This window comes from Bos javanicus, chromosome 28, assembly GCF_032452875.1.
Source record: "Bos javanicus breed banteng chromosome 28, ARS-OSU_banteng_1.0, whole genome shotgun sequence".
NCBI classification, from domain to species: domain Eukaryota; kingdom Metazoa; phylum Chordata; class Mammalia; order Artiodactyla; family Bovidae; genus Bos; species Bos javanicus.
In genome coordinates, this window is record NC_083895.1 from 10,337,667 (window position 1) to 10,351,493 (window position 13,827).

Sequence of the window (13,827 nt, forward strand, 5' to 3'; positions counted from 1 at the left end):
ATCAAAGGTTCCTTCTATAGCTTATGATTGTCATTATCATTCACGTTTTGCTTCATTAGATTTTTGTGCCAACCCTGTGTATATTATAAGGCTTCCCTGGTGGCTCAGACAGTAAAGTGTCTGCCTGCAGTGCCGGAGACCCGGGTTCAATCCCTGGGTTGGGAAGATCCCCCAGAGAAGGAAATGGCAACCCACTCCAGTACTCTTGCCTGGAAAATTCCATGGACTGAGAGGCTCCTCAGAGCCTGGTAGGCTGCAGTCCATGGGGGTGCAAAGAGTCGGACATGACTGAGCAACTTCACTTTATGTATATTATAAATGCAAATTTATTACTGTAAAATTTTCAAAATGATGCATCTCAAAATTTTGAATGAATTTTTTGGTGAATTTTATGCAGATCCTTTCTCTGATTATCTGAGTGGCCTGTATACTAGTGTCTCAAAAGATGATAGTTCTGCAAAATACAGTTCTGATTCAGACATTGTGAATATTAGCCCAAAAGAAGACAGAAAGCCTAAGTGATTGGTTCTGATAAGGAAAGAGAAAATGAAGCTCACGGTGCTGGAGGAGACTTTACAGGTGTGACAGGTGTAATTACTGAATATAACAACCCACAAAGTGCTAGTGAAATAGCAGAATTAATTTCTGGCTGGCCAAAATAAAAGTCACCAGCCACAGGCATTAGTTTCTACAAAATTCCCTGGTGAATAATGAGTTAAATAAAGACAGAATAAAATGGATAGTTCATCTGTCCTCTCAGGTCGCATTATCCAGGGAAACATGCAGCCTTAACACACCCTCTGTGTATATGGAGTTACTTGGCTCTTGTGTTTGAATATATCTTCTGTTTAGGGTATTATCTAGAGCAGTGGTTCCCAAACTTTTTGGCCTCAGGATACTTTACACTGATACATTATTAGTTATTATTTGTTTATTGAGGTATAATTGATATAAATTAGTTTTAGGTATACAGTGTAATGATTTGGTATTTATATATATCGCAAGATGATCACCACAGTAGGTCCAACTAATGTGTCACCGCACAGTCTACAAAATTTTTGTGTATGTGATAGGAACTTCGAAGATCTACTCTTTCAGCTACTTTCAAATATGCAGTACAGTATTAACTATAGTCACCATGCTGTATGTGAATCCTCATGACTCATTCATTTTTATAACTGGAAGTTTGTATCTTTTGACCCCTTCCACCCATTTCACCCACCTCCTTCCTATCTCAGGCAGCCACCAATCTGTTCTCTATATATCTGTCAGCTTGGTGTTTGTCTGTTTTTAGATTCCCTATATAAGTGGGATGATATGCTATTTATCTCTTTTTACCTTTTTCTAGTTGACTTATTTCACTTAACATAGTGCTCTCAAGGTTCAACCATATTTTTGCAAATAGCGAGATTTCATTCTTTTTTAAAAAAAAGTATTGTAGTATAGTTGATTTACAATGTTGTATTAATTTCTGCTGTACAGCAAAGTGACTCAGTTATGCATATATGTATTCTTTGTCATATTCTTTCCCATTGTGGTTTATCAGGAGGTTTCATTCTTTTTATGACCGAATAGTTTGTGTGTGTGCATATCATTTTCTTTATCCATTCATGCATCGGTGGACATTTGGGTTGTCTCCATATCTTGGCTATTGTAAATAATGCTTCAGTGAACATGGGGATGTGTATATCCTTTTGAATTAATATTTTCATTTTCTTCAGATAAGTATGCAAAAGAGGAACTGCTGGATTATGAGCTAGTTCTGTGTTTAATTTTTTGAGGAACCTCTATAGTGATTGCATTAATTTATATTCTCACCAACAACACACAATGATTCCCTTTTCTCTGCATCCTCGCTAACACTTTTCTTTTTGATAGTAGCTATTCTGACAGGTGTGCAGTGGTTCCATTTGTTTTTGCTATTGAGTTGTATGAGTTCTTTACATATTTTGTATATCAACTCCTATCCTTGACTTGCAGATATTTTCTCCCATTTGGTAGGCTGCCTTTTCATGTTGTCGATGGTTTTCCTTTGCTGTGCAGAACCTGTTTAGTTGATGTAGTCCCACTTGCTTAGTTTTTATTTTGTTTCCTTTGCTTTTAGAGTTAGACCCCAAAATCATCATCAAGATGAATATCAAGGAACTTACCGCCAATCCTTTTTTCTAGTTTTATGGCTTCAGGTCTTACCTGCAAGTCTTCCATCCATTTGGAGGTAATTTTTGTGTATGATGTAAGATTCTAGTCCAGTTTTCCCAGCACCATTCATTGAAGAGGCTGTCCTTTCCTTCGTGCGTGTTCTTGACTGCTTTGTGATAACTTAGTTGACCATATATTCATAGGTTTCTTTCTGGGCTCTCTATACTGTTCTGTTGATCTATGTGTCTGCTTCTATGCCAATACCATACTGTTTTGATTACTATAGCTGTGTAAAATAGTTTGAAATCAGGGGGCATGATGCCTACTCCAGCTTTGTTCTTTTTGTTCAAGATTGCTTTGGCTATTTGGGGTTACATTGATAAGTTATTGAGCACACTAACAAGCTAGTTTGGAAGTATGTTTATGTGTAATTTTAAAAAATATTTGTTAATTAATTATAAATAAACCCATAATGTGTTACCATAATTTTTTTTATGAAAAAAACCTATATTCTCCAAAACAAATTAGAAGAGTTCAGTTCAGTCACTCAGTTGTATCTGACTCTGTGACCCCATGGACCACAGCACGCCAGGCCTCCCTGTCCATCACCAACTCCCAGTTTACTCAAACTCATGTCCATTGAGTCAGTGATGCCATCCAACCATTTCATCCTCTGTCGTCCCCTTCTCCTCCTGCCCTCAATCTTTCCCAGCATCAGGGTCTTTTCACATGAGTCAGCTCTTTGCATCAGGTGGCCAAAGTATTGGAGTTTCAGCTTCAACATCAGTCCTTCCAATGAACACTCAGGACTGATCTACTTTAGGATGGACTTGTTGGATCTCCTTGTAGTCCAAGGGACTCTCAAGAGTCTTCTCCAACAACACAGTTCAAGTATCAATTCTTCAGCGCTCAGCTTTCTTTATAGTCTAATTCTCACATCCATACATGACTACTGGAAAAACCACAGCCTTGACTAGACAGACCTTTGTTAGCAAAGTAATGTCTCTGCTTTTTAATATGCTGTCTAGGTTGGTCATAACTTTCCTTCCAAGGAGTACGCATCTTTTAATTTCATGGTTGCAGTCACCATCTACAGTGATTTTGGAGCCCCCAAAAATAAAGTCAGCCACTGTTTCTACTATTTCCCCATCTATTTGCCATGAAGTGATGGGACCGGATGCCATGATCTTAGTTTTCTGAATGTTGAGCTTTAAGCCAACTTTTTCACTCTCCTCTTTCACTTTCATCAAGAGGTTCTTTAGTTCTTCATTGTTTAAATTTTGTGACTTTTTAATGTCTGGCTTAATGGAAGACAGCTACATTCTCCTATCTGCTTCTGTTGTGATATGTTGTTTTGAAGTACATGAAGAAAATCAAGCCTCACATTTTAATATAAATGTATTTTTTAATATACACCCAAACTCAATGAGATATGATTTCTTAAGATTTCTTAGCTGCAATTTGGAATCTAAAACTGTATCAGTGAACTTTTCATGTTGTTTTCTATGTTAACATCTGTTGGTTTACCTTGCACTTTGATATTTGCTCAGCGTTCAAATGATCTTTCGATGAATTTGTCAGGGAGAAAGTGCTCTCCCTGTCCTATTCCTCTGCAGTCTTCTCTCCTCCCCATCTACCTTGCACTTTGAATGGATCTTTATATCCATGCATGGTTTTGTCGTGTCATGTATTGGTCATTTGGAAAATTTTGGTTTATTGAGTTATGCATATCTTTCAAAAGTTGTATTTCCATTATACAATACAAGAAAAATATCTCATTCATTAATCTCACCACTGATCGTCAGAAAAAATCAAATATTCGGAACCTGTCAACCTCATGGTGGAGAATACAAGGTTTCCAAAGCTTTCATGTTTGCTTAAAAGGTGAAATTTGATCAGTGAAAACAGTCACATGTTTTCCTTGGATTTACAGCTCAGTTCATTCATTTTTGAGAGAGTGTCTGCCAAATGTCCACAGCTGAAAAGCCATGGTTGTCATGAAGCTGTTGCAGGAAGGAGGACCCCTTCCAGGGCCCGAAACTGGGCTCTTATCTAACACTGGGCTCTGGTCTAACACTCGGAAATGAATTGTCTGAGGAGACACATGTGCTGACAAAGCAAGAGATTTTATTGGGAAGGGCACCCGGGTGGAGAGCAGTAAGGTAAGGGAATCCAGGAGAACTGCTCTGCCACGTGGCTCGCAATGTCGGGTTTTATGGTGATAGTTTCCGGGTGGTCTTTGGCCAATCATTCTAATTCAGAGTCTTTGCTGGTGGCGCACACATTGCTCAGCCAAGATGGATGCTAGCGAGAGGGATTCTGGGAAGTGGACGGACACACGGTGTCTCCTTTTAACCTTTCCCGAACTCTTCCTGTTGGTGGTGGCTTATTAGTTCCGTATTCCTTATCAGGATCTCCTGTCATAAAACAACTCATGCAAAGGGTTACTATGGTGCCTGGCCAGGGTGGGCGGTTTCAATCAGAGTGCTTCCCCTAACAAAGCTGTCATGTTGCATGAAAAAAGTAACTATAACTCGGAGTTGTACAGGTTCTTTTTCTTGTAATAAAATTTCAGTAGTCAGTTTTTCCTGCTTTGTTAAGTGAATCTTTTTTGAACTGTGACTGTGTAGTGGTGAAGAGCACAGTAACTGCTAGTACAGTTGGTGTCACTGCTTTGAAATGTGCTCAGGCAGCACCAGTTTTGCTAACTACAGCTTTTGCATCACTGGTGCCAGTGTCAACACAATAGAAAAGGTAAATAGCTTCTTTATATGATAATTATGCAAATAGGTATGACCTTGCTGATCCTTGAAAGCATCCCGGGAATCTCCAGCAGTTATTGGGCCACACTGATAACTGCTCATCTACAGTAGTGTGTTAATGAGTGAAAATGATTCTTTACTCCCTAAAGGACATTATCTCCTGATTCATCCTGAGAGAGTGAATTCAGCATGAACAATGTAAAATCATAAATAGGAAGCCCTTCCTATTTTTTATATTGTAGTCATGAAGTAATTCTCATTAGCAGGTAAATCTGAGTGTCAGGTTTGGCTTGGTGAAGCACCAGTGTTCATAAAATACCCCTGGGCAAGACTGCCAGGGTTAAAAGCATTATTACATACAGTATTTGGTAAAAATAGCTAACAACTGTATAGCACTTATATGTGCTAGGCCTTGTTCTAAGCATTTTAAATATACTTTAATTCTCACAATAACTCTGTAAAGTAGATGAATATAATACTCATTTTGAGATGAGGAAACTGAGGCTCAGAATCATGGCTGGTAGGGGACAGAGCTCCTATTCAAACTGAGGCATCCTGGCTCCCAGATCCATGATTTAAAAAAAAAAAAAAAATGTATTTTATTGAAGTATAGTTGATTTACAGTGTTTCAGGTGCCCAGCAAGGTGATGTGGTTATACAAGTACACATGTATTGTTTTTGAAATTATTTTCCATCATAGATTATTATAAGATATTAACTGTAGTTCCCTATGCTATACATTAAACCTTTGCTGCTTATCTATTTTTTAGTTAGAAATCTAGCATTCTATTTATACTAGGTCCAACAAGTGGAATCAAAATGTCATAATTTTTTTAGTTAGGCAAAAATTCATAAGTTTTCTAAAATAGATATATTATGCATATTTATATCTATGTATACAAAAGCTTTTCTACTATACCTGATAAAGGCTTGAGAAAGAACATCAAAAAAAGAAGAGATGGAGAAACTGGAGAACATAAACTAAATGAAAAGGGAGCACTGAATATGAAATAGAAAAAGTGAAACAAACTAGATAAAAGTAAAAGATCATCATGTAGTCCAGATGTTTTTAAGCATGACTGCTCATTAGAAACATATCTGGAGCTCTGGAGAAAAAAAGCAATAACTGAGCATTTGTATTTTTCAAAAACATTCAAGATAATTCTTATATGCATCTGGATTTTAAAAAGTAATTATAGGTTTTTCTCTTAGATCCTAGTTTTGGTGACAGAGAGTTCTGTTATTTTTCTGTTGACCAATCATGATACAGTGGTATTAAGTGAGTAATAGTTAAATAATCACAATAGTAAAAGATCTTTATCAGTTTTCACAATCAATAGCCAGACAAAAAATAAAAGATAATTATAATTGTAAGCCATAATGGGAACATGACTAACGTAAAAATGTAAAATAATTATGTACAATTTGGGAGCATCAAGCAGAGTGATGTGGTAAGTGCATACATACACGTTTTCATCCACCCAGCCAGTCTATGTCTTTTCGTTGGTGCGTTTAATCCATTTATATTTAAGGTAATTATCTATATGTATGATCCTGTTACCATTTTCTTAATTGTTTTGGGTTTATTTTCTGTAGGTCTTTTCCTTCTCTTGTGTTTCCTGCCTAGAGAAGTTCCTTTAGCATTTGTCGCAAAACTGGTTTGGTGGTGCTGAAGTCTCTTAACTTTTGCTTGTCTGGAAAGCTTTTGATTTCTCCATCAAATCTGAAGGAGAGTCTTGCTGGGTAGAGTATTCTTGGTTGTAGGTTCTTCCCCTTCATCACTTTAAATATGTCATGTCATTTCCTTCTGGCTTGTAGAGTTTCTGTTGAGAAATCAGCTGATAGCCTGATGGGAGATCCCTTGTATGTTATTTGTTGTTTTTCCCTTGTTGCTTTTAATATTTTATCTCTGACTTTAATTTTTGTCAGTTTGATTACTATGTGTCTTGGTGTGTTCCTCCTTGGGTTTATCCTGCCTGGACTTGGTTGACTATTTCTTTTCCCATGTTAGGAATTTTTCAGCTATCATTTCTTCCAATATTTTCTCATGTCCTTTCTCTCTTCTCCTTCTGGGACCCCTATAATGTCAATGTTGGTGTGTTTAATGTTGTCCCAGAGGTCTCTTAGACTGTCTTTTCATTCTTTTTTCTATATTCTGTTCTGTGGCAGTGATTTCCACCCTTCTGTTATGGATGGAAACACCCATAAATGACCTCCAGGTCATTTATCAGTTCTTCTGCCTCAATTATTCTGCTATTGATTCCTGCTGCTGTATCGCTTTAGTCGTGTCCAACTCTGTGCGACCCCGTAGACAGCAGCCCACCAGGCTTCCCATCCCTGGGATTCTCCAGGCAAGAACACTGGAGTGGGTTGCCATTTCCTTCTCCAGTGCATGAAAGTGAAAAGTGAAAGTGAAGTCGCTCAGTCGTGCCCGACTCTAGTGACCCCACATGGGATTTTCTAGGCAAAAGTACTGGAGTGGGGTGATTGATTCCTTCTAGTGTATTATTCCAGAGAAGGCAATGGCACCTCACTCCAGTACTCTTGCCTGGAAAATCTCATGGACGGAGGAGCCTCGTAGGCTGCAGACCATGGGGTCGCTAAGAGTCGGAGATGACTGAGCGACTTCACTTTCACTTTTCACTTTCATGCATTGGAGAAGGAAATGGCAACCCACTCTAGTGTTCTTGCCTGGAGAATCCCAGGGACTGGGGGAGCCTGGTGGGCTGCCATCTATGGGGTCGCACAGAGTCGGACACGACTGAAGCGACTTAGCAGCAGCAGCAGCAGTGTATTATTCATCTCTGTTTGTTAGTTCTTTAGTTCTTGTAGGTCTTAGGTAAACATTTCTTACATCTTCTCAATCTTTGCTTCTATTCTTTCCAGAGATCCTGGATCATCTTCACTATCATTATTCTGAATTTTTTTTTTTTTTTCTGGAAGGTTGCCTATCTGCACTTTATTTAGTTGTTTTTCTGGGGTTTTATCTTGTCCTTTCATCTGGGACATAACTTTCTGCTTTTTCATCATGATTAACTTTCTGTACTATGGTTTTTGTTTTAGCTTCTGTGGGACTGTTTCTTCTTGCTTCTGTGTGCCCTCTGATGGATGAGGCTAAGAGGCTTGTGTAAGCTTCTTGATGGGAGGAACTGGGGAAAACTAGGTCTTGCTCTGGTGGTCAGGGCCTTCCTCAGATCAGATCAGTCGCTCAGTTGTGTCCGACTCTTTGCGACCCCATGAATCGCAGCACGCCAGGCCTCCCTATCCATCACCAACTCCCGGAGTTCACCCAGACTCACGTCCATCGAGTCAGTGATGCCATCCAGCCATCTCATCCTCTGTTGTCCCCTTCTCCTCCTGCCCCCAATCCCTCCCAGCATCAGAGTCTTTTCCAATGAGTCAACTCTTCACATGAGGTGGCCAAAGTACTAGAGTTTCAGCTTTAGCATCATTCCTTCCAAAGAAATCCCAGGGCTGATCTCCTTTAGAATGGACTGGTTGGATCTCCTTGCAGTCCAAGGGACTCTCAAGAGTCTTCTCTAACACCACAGTTCAAAAGCATCAATTCTTCGGTGCTCAGCCTTCTTCACAGTCCAACTCTCATATCCATACATGACCACAGGAAAAACCATAGCCTTGACTAGCCAGACCTTTGTTGGCAAAGTAATGTTTCTGCTTTTGAATATGCTATCTAGGTTGGTCATAACTTTCCTTCCAAGGAGTAAGCGTCTTTTAATTTCATGGCTGCAGTCACCATCTGTAGTGATTTTGGAGCCCCCCAAAATAAAGTCTGACACTGTTTCCACTGTTTCCCCATCTATTTCCCATGAAGTGGTGGGACCGGATGCCATAATCTTCGTTTTCTGAATGTTGAGCTTTAAGCCAACTTTTTCACTCTCCACTTTTCATGAAGAGGCTTTTGAGTTCCTCTTCACTTTCTGCCATAAGAGTGGTATCATCTGCATATCTGAGGTTATTGATATTTCTCCCGGCAATCTTAATTCCAGCTTGTGTTTCTTCCAGTCCAGTGTTTCTCATGATGTACTCTGCATAGAAGTTAAATAAACAGGGTGACAATATACAGCCTTGACGAACTCCTTTTCCTATTTGGAACCAGTCTGTTGTTCCATGTCCAGTTCTAACTGTTGCTTCCTGACCTGCATACAGATTTCTTAAGAGGCAGATCAGGTGGTCTGGTATTCCCATCTCTTTCAGAATTTTCCACAGTTTGTTGTGATCCACACAAAGGCTTTGGCATAGTCAATAAAGCAGAAATAGATGTTTTTCTGGAACTCTTGCTTTTTCCATGATCCAGCGGATGTTGGCAATTTGATCTCTGGTTCCTCTGCCTTTTCTAAAACCAGCTTGAACATCAGGAAGTTCACGGTTCACATATTGCTGAAGCCTGGCTTGGAGAATTTTGAGCATTACTTTACTAGCGTGTGAGATGAGTGCAATTGTGCGGTAGTTTGAGCATTCTTTGGCAGTGCCTTTGGGATTGGAATGAAAACTGACCTTTTCTAGTCCTGTGGCCGCTGCTGAGTTTTCCAAATTTGCTGGCATATTGAGTGCAGCACTTTCACAGCATCATCTTTCAGGATTTGGAATAGCTCAACTGGAATTCCATCACCTCCACTAGCTTTGTTTATAGTGATGCTTCCTAAGGCCCACTTGACTTCACATTCCAAGATGTCTGGCTCTAGGTCAGTGATCACACCATCGTGATTATCTGGGTCGTGAAGATCTTTTTTGTACAGTTCTTCTGTGTATTCTTGCCATCTCTTCTTAATATCTTCTGCTTCTGTTAGGTCCAAGCTTTAATCCAATTGTCTGATGATGGGTGGGGTTGCACTCCCTCCCTGGTAGTTGTTTGGCCTGAGGCGACCCAGCCCTGGGGTCTAAGGGCTCTATGGTAAGGTTAATGGCAAACTCCAAGAGGGTTTATGCCAAGGGGGACCTTCCAGTGACCCCCGTCCCTATGGTATGCCCCTGCCAGCCCACGCCTTCACAGGAGGCCCTCTAAGACTAGCAGGTAGTTTTGGTTCGGTCTCCTGTGGGGTCACTGCTCCTCTCCTCTGGGTCTTGGTGCATGTACAGTTTTGTTTGTGCCCTCCAAAACTGGAGTCTATTTTCCCCAGTCCTCTAGAAGTCCTATAATCAAATCCTGCTGACCCTCAAGGCCAGGTTCCCTGGGGATTCCCAGTCCCTATGTTGGATCCCCAGACTGGGAAGCCTGATGTGGGGTTTAGAATCTTCGCAACAGTGGGAGAACTTCTTTGGTATTATTCTTCTCCAGTCTGTGGGTCACCCACCTGGAGGGTATGGGATTTGATTTCATTGTGATTGCACCCCTCCTACCATCTTGCTGTGGCTTCATTGTCTTTGGACGTGGGGTATCTTTTATTGGTGAATTCTGGCATCCTCCTATTGGTGGTTCTTCAACAGCTAGTTGCAACTTTGGTGCTTTCACAGGAGGAGATGAGCACACGTCCTTCTACGCCACCATCTTGAAATGGAAGTCAGGTCCATGATTTTAATTCTGTCCTACACTGTGGCTTTGCTCAGCATAATAAGGTTTGGAGAAGAAACTAAATTCCTAATGACTCAGTAATAGTCCTATTACTATCTGTAACTTTGACCCTGATGCTGGGAAAGATCGAGGGCACGAGGAGAAGGAGGCGATAGAGGATAAGATGGTTGGATGGCATCACTCACTCAATGGACATGAGTTTGAGCAAACTCTAGGAGATAGTGAAGGACAGGGAAGCCTGGAGTGCTGTAGTCCATGGGGTCACAAAGAGTTGGATGTGACTTAGCAACTGAATAACAATCTGTAACTTCTGTAATTTGACAAAAAAGTCAGATATTCTTCTGGGGAGAAACTTGTAATTTAATTAATACTCACTGACTTTTAAAAGAGCACATCCTGCAGGTGGGGTGTTTTTAAAAAATGTTCTCTACCATTTGTATCCACAACACAGTGGTATAAACAAGCCTCTATACTTGACATCACTGGAGCCAGTGTAACAGTGTACTAGAGGTGTGGCTCTTTGGATCCACATCAGAAACCCAAGGGGTGCTTGCTTGGTCTAAGTATTGATGCTTAGGCCATGTCCTGGACTCAGCTGAGAATCTCTCAGGGTAGGTTCTGGGAATCTACATTTTAAATAATTTAATAAGCACCCCAAGTGATTTGAATGCACTGTAAAGTTTGAGAATCTCCATTGTATATGTGTGTGTGTGTGTGTATATATATATATATATATATACACACATATATTAAAATACACATATATTTTAAACAGCTTTATTGAGATATAATTTCCATTTAACAAACTGTTTACCCATTTCATGTAATTAAATGGCTTTTGATATATTCAGGTATGTGCAATTATCACCACCATAGAACATTTTTTATCACCTCAGAAAGAAACGTCATACCCTTTATCTACCATGCCCCATACCCCTGTCCCTAAGCAACTACTGATCTACTTTCTGTGTCTACAGATTGCCCTATTCTGGACTTTGATAAGAATGAGATCATATAGCATGCCACTTTTTGTCACTGGCTCTTCCATCTGGCAGAATGTTTTCAAGGTTCATCCACATTGTAGTATGTATTAGTACCTCATTCCTTTTTATGGCCAGTATTTCACTGTGTAGATATGCCACAGCTTGTTTATCCATCCACTGATGGACATTTGGGTTGTTTCCGTCTCTAGACTGTTATGAATAATGCTGCTATATTCATTACAGGTTTCTGTTTGAACATAGGTCTTTGTGTGTCTTCAGTATGTATCTAGCAGTATAATTGCTTGGGTCATTTGGTGATTCTAGGTTAAACTTTTTTGAAAAACTGCCAGAGAGTTTTTATTCCCAATAGTGAAGTTTCCTCCACATCCTCCCCAGTGCTTGGTTATCTGGCTTTTTGATTCTGGACACCATGATAGATATCTCATTTTGGCTTTTAATTTGCATTTCACTGATGACTACAGATGTCAAGCATTTTTTAAATGTATTTATTTGGCCATGTGTATATCTTCCTTGGAAAAATGGCTATTCAGATCCTTTGCCCACTTAAACATTTTTTTCAATTGGAGGATAATTGCTTTACAATATTGGGTTGGTTCCTACTATTCATCAGCATGAATTAGCCATAGGTATACATATGTCCCCTCCCTCTTGAACCTCCCTCCCATCTCCCACCCTTCTAGATTGTCACAGAGCACCTGATTTGAGCTTCTTGCATTGAGTTGACTTTTTACTATTGAGTTGTAAGAGTTCTTGTATATTTTAGATAAGTCTCTTGTAAGAGACATGCTTTGCAACTATTTTCTCTCTGTGTGGCTGTCTTTTCACATTTTTGATGGTATCTTATGAAGCAAAAATACTTAATTTTGATGAAATCCAGGTTATGTTTTTTGGTTTGTTGCTTATTTTTGGTGACATATCTAAAAATTCTTTGCCAGGTCATGAAGATTTGCCTCTATATTTTCTTCTTAGAGTTGTATAGTTTTTAACTCCTATGTTTAGGTCTTTGATCCATTTTGAGTTACTTTTTGTATGTGTGTGTGCGGTAAGCGTTTCATTCTATGTATAGATATTCTTGAATTGCTACAAATAGTAAAGTTGAAGGTGTTCCACCTCGTATAAGTTCTGCTTTGCTTCCTATGTTTGGCTAGATTAGTCTTAGAAAAGCAGAAATTCACATATAAATACCCATCCTATAATAACCTTTTTTCAAACTCTCTTGGTTAACTTTTAAATGGACCACCATTGATATGGACGAAGATGCCAAACAAAAGCCAAGTTGAATCCACAGATGTGGAACCCGCGTAGACTGAGGGCTGACTGTACTATGTCATTTTATATAAGGGATCTGAGCATCCTTGGATTTGGGTATCTGTGTGGGGTCCTACAAGCAGTGCCTTGTGGGTAACTGTGATTTTCTTAAACGGTAAACTCAGCTTGGGGACAGAAACAGGAGAGGCAGATTGTATAAACTGGCTAAGAAACTCTTAAAATTTCATCATTTCATTATTTTAATTCATTGCTGTGAATGCCCACATGATTATACAGGTTTAGATCTTATTTGGGACTGTCTAGTTTGGCTGACTGGGGTATTGTCTGGTTTTTCTGTGAGAGATTAAAATAGTGATAATTCATTGCTGTGGGGTTTCCCTGGTGGCTTAGGCTGTAAAGAATCTGCCTGTGATACAGGAGACCCAGGTTCAACCCTGGTTCTGGGTTGGGAAGATCCCACAGAGAAGGAAATGGCAACCCACTCTAATATTCTTGCCTGGGAAATCCCATGGACAGAGTTGCCTGGTGGGCTACAGTCCATGGGGTCACAAAGAGTCAGACAGGACCGAGTGACTTAACACAACACAAATTAACTGCTTCAAGCAGAACTCTGCAAGATTTTGTCCATACTGATAAGAGAAAAAGTTAATACTCTTAAATATAAAAGCAACTGAAATGAACACTCCAGCTGAACAGGTGCCTGCACTCAGCTGAATACAGCATCTTTAGTCTCCTGCAAGAAAGGGATGTTATTTTTCTTCGCCTGTGCGAGGCACAGTGACTGAAAGTACACTGAACAATTAAACTGTCCCTCCAGACAAACCCTGGAATGGTCCCCAGCCATGGATTCGGTCCCAGATCTTACTTCTTTGACAACCCTCGAAGATATGACAGTGATGATGACCTTGCCTGGAACATTGCCCCTCAGGGACTTCAGGGAAGGTAAGACCCTACCTAGTTCCTGTTAGAGGGGCATGGCTAGGGGGCTGAAGGCCAAGCCAATGAGATAGATTCAAACTAAATGGGGGCGGGGGGAGGGTGGTGCAGAATGTCTACTTAAAACCCTGGAGCTGGGAGATGAGGCAGACAGAAAAAGGAGGGGGAAACACCTGTGTAGTGAGAT

The 13,827-nt window shown here is 40.0% G+C and overlaps 1 protein-coding gene across 1 annotated transcript in view; it reads left to right on the top strand.

The window, feature by feature from the left end:
- The window catches only part of GPR137B (G protein-coupled receptor 137B), a 63,883-nt gene that overhangs the window by 40,121 nt on the left and 9,935 nt on the right, over window positions 1-13,827 (top strand). Inside the window, 1 exon segment of the mRNA XM_061404916.1 lies at window positions 13,522-13,646. Coding sequence (XP_061260900.1) covers window positions 13,522-13,646 — 125 coding nt within the window.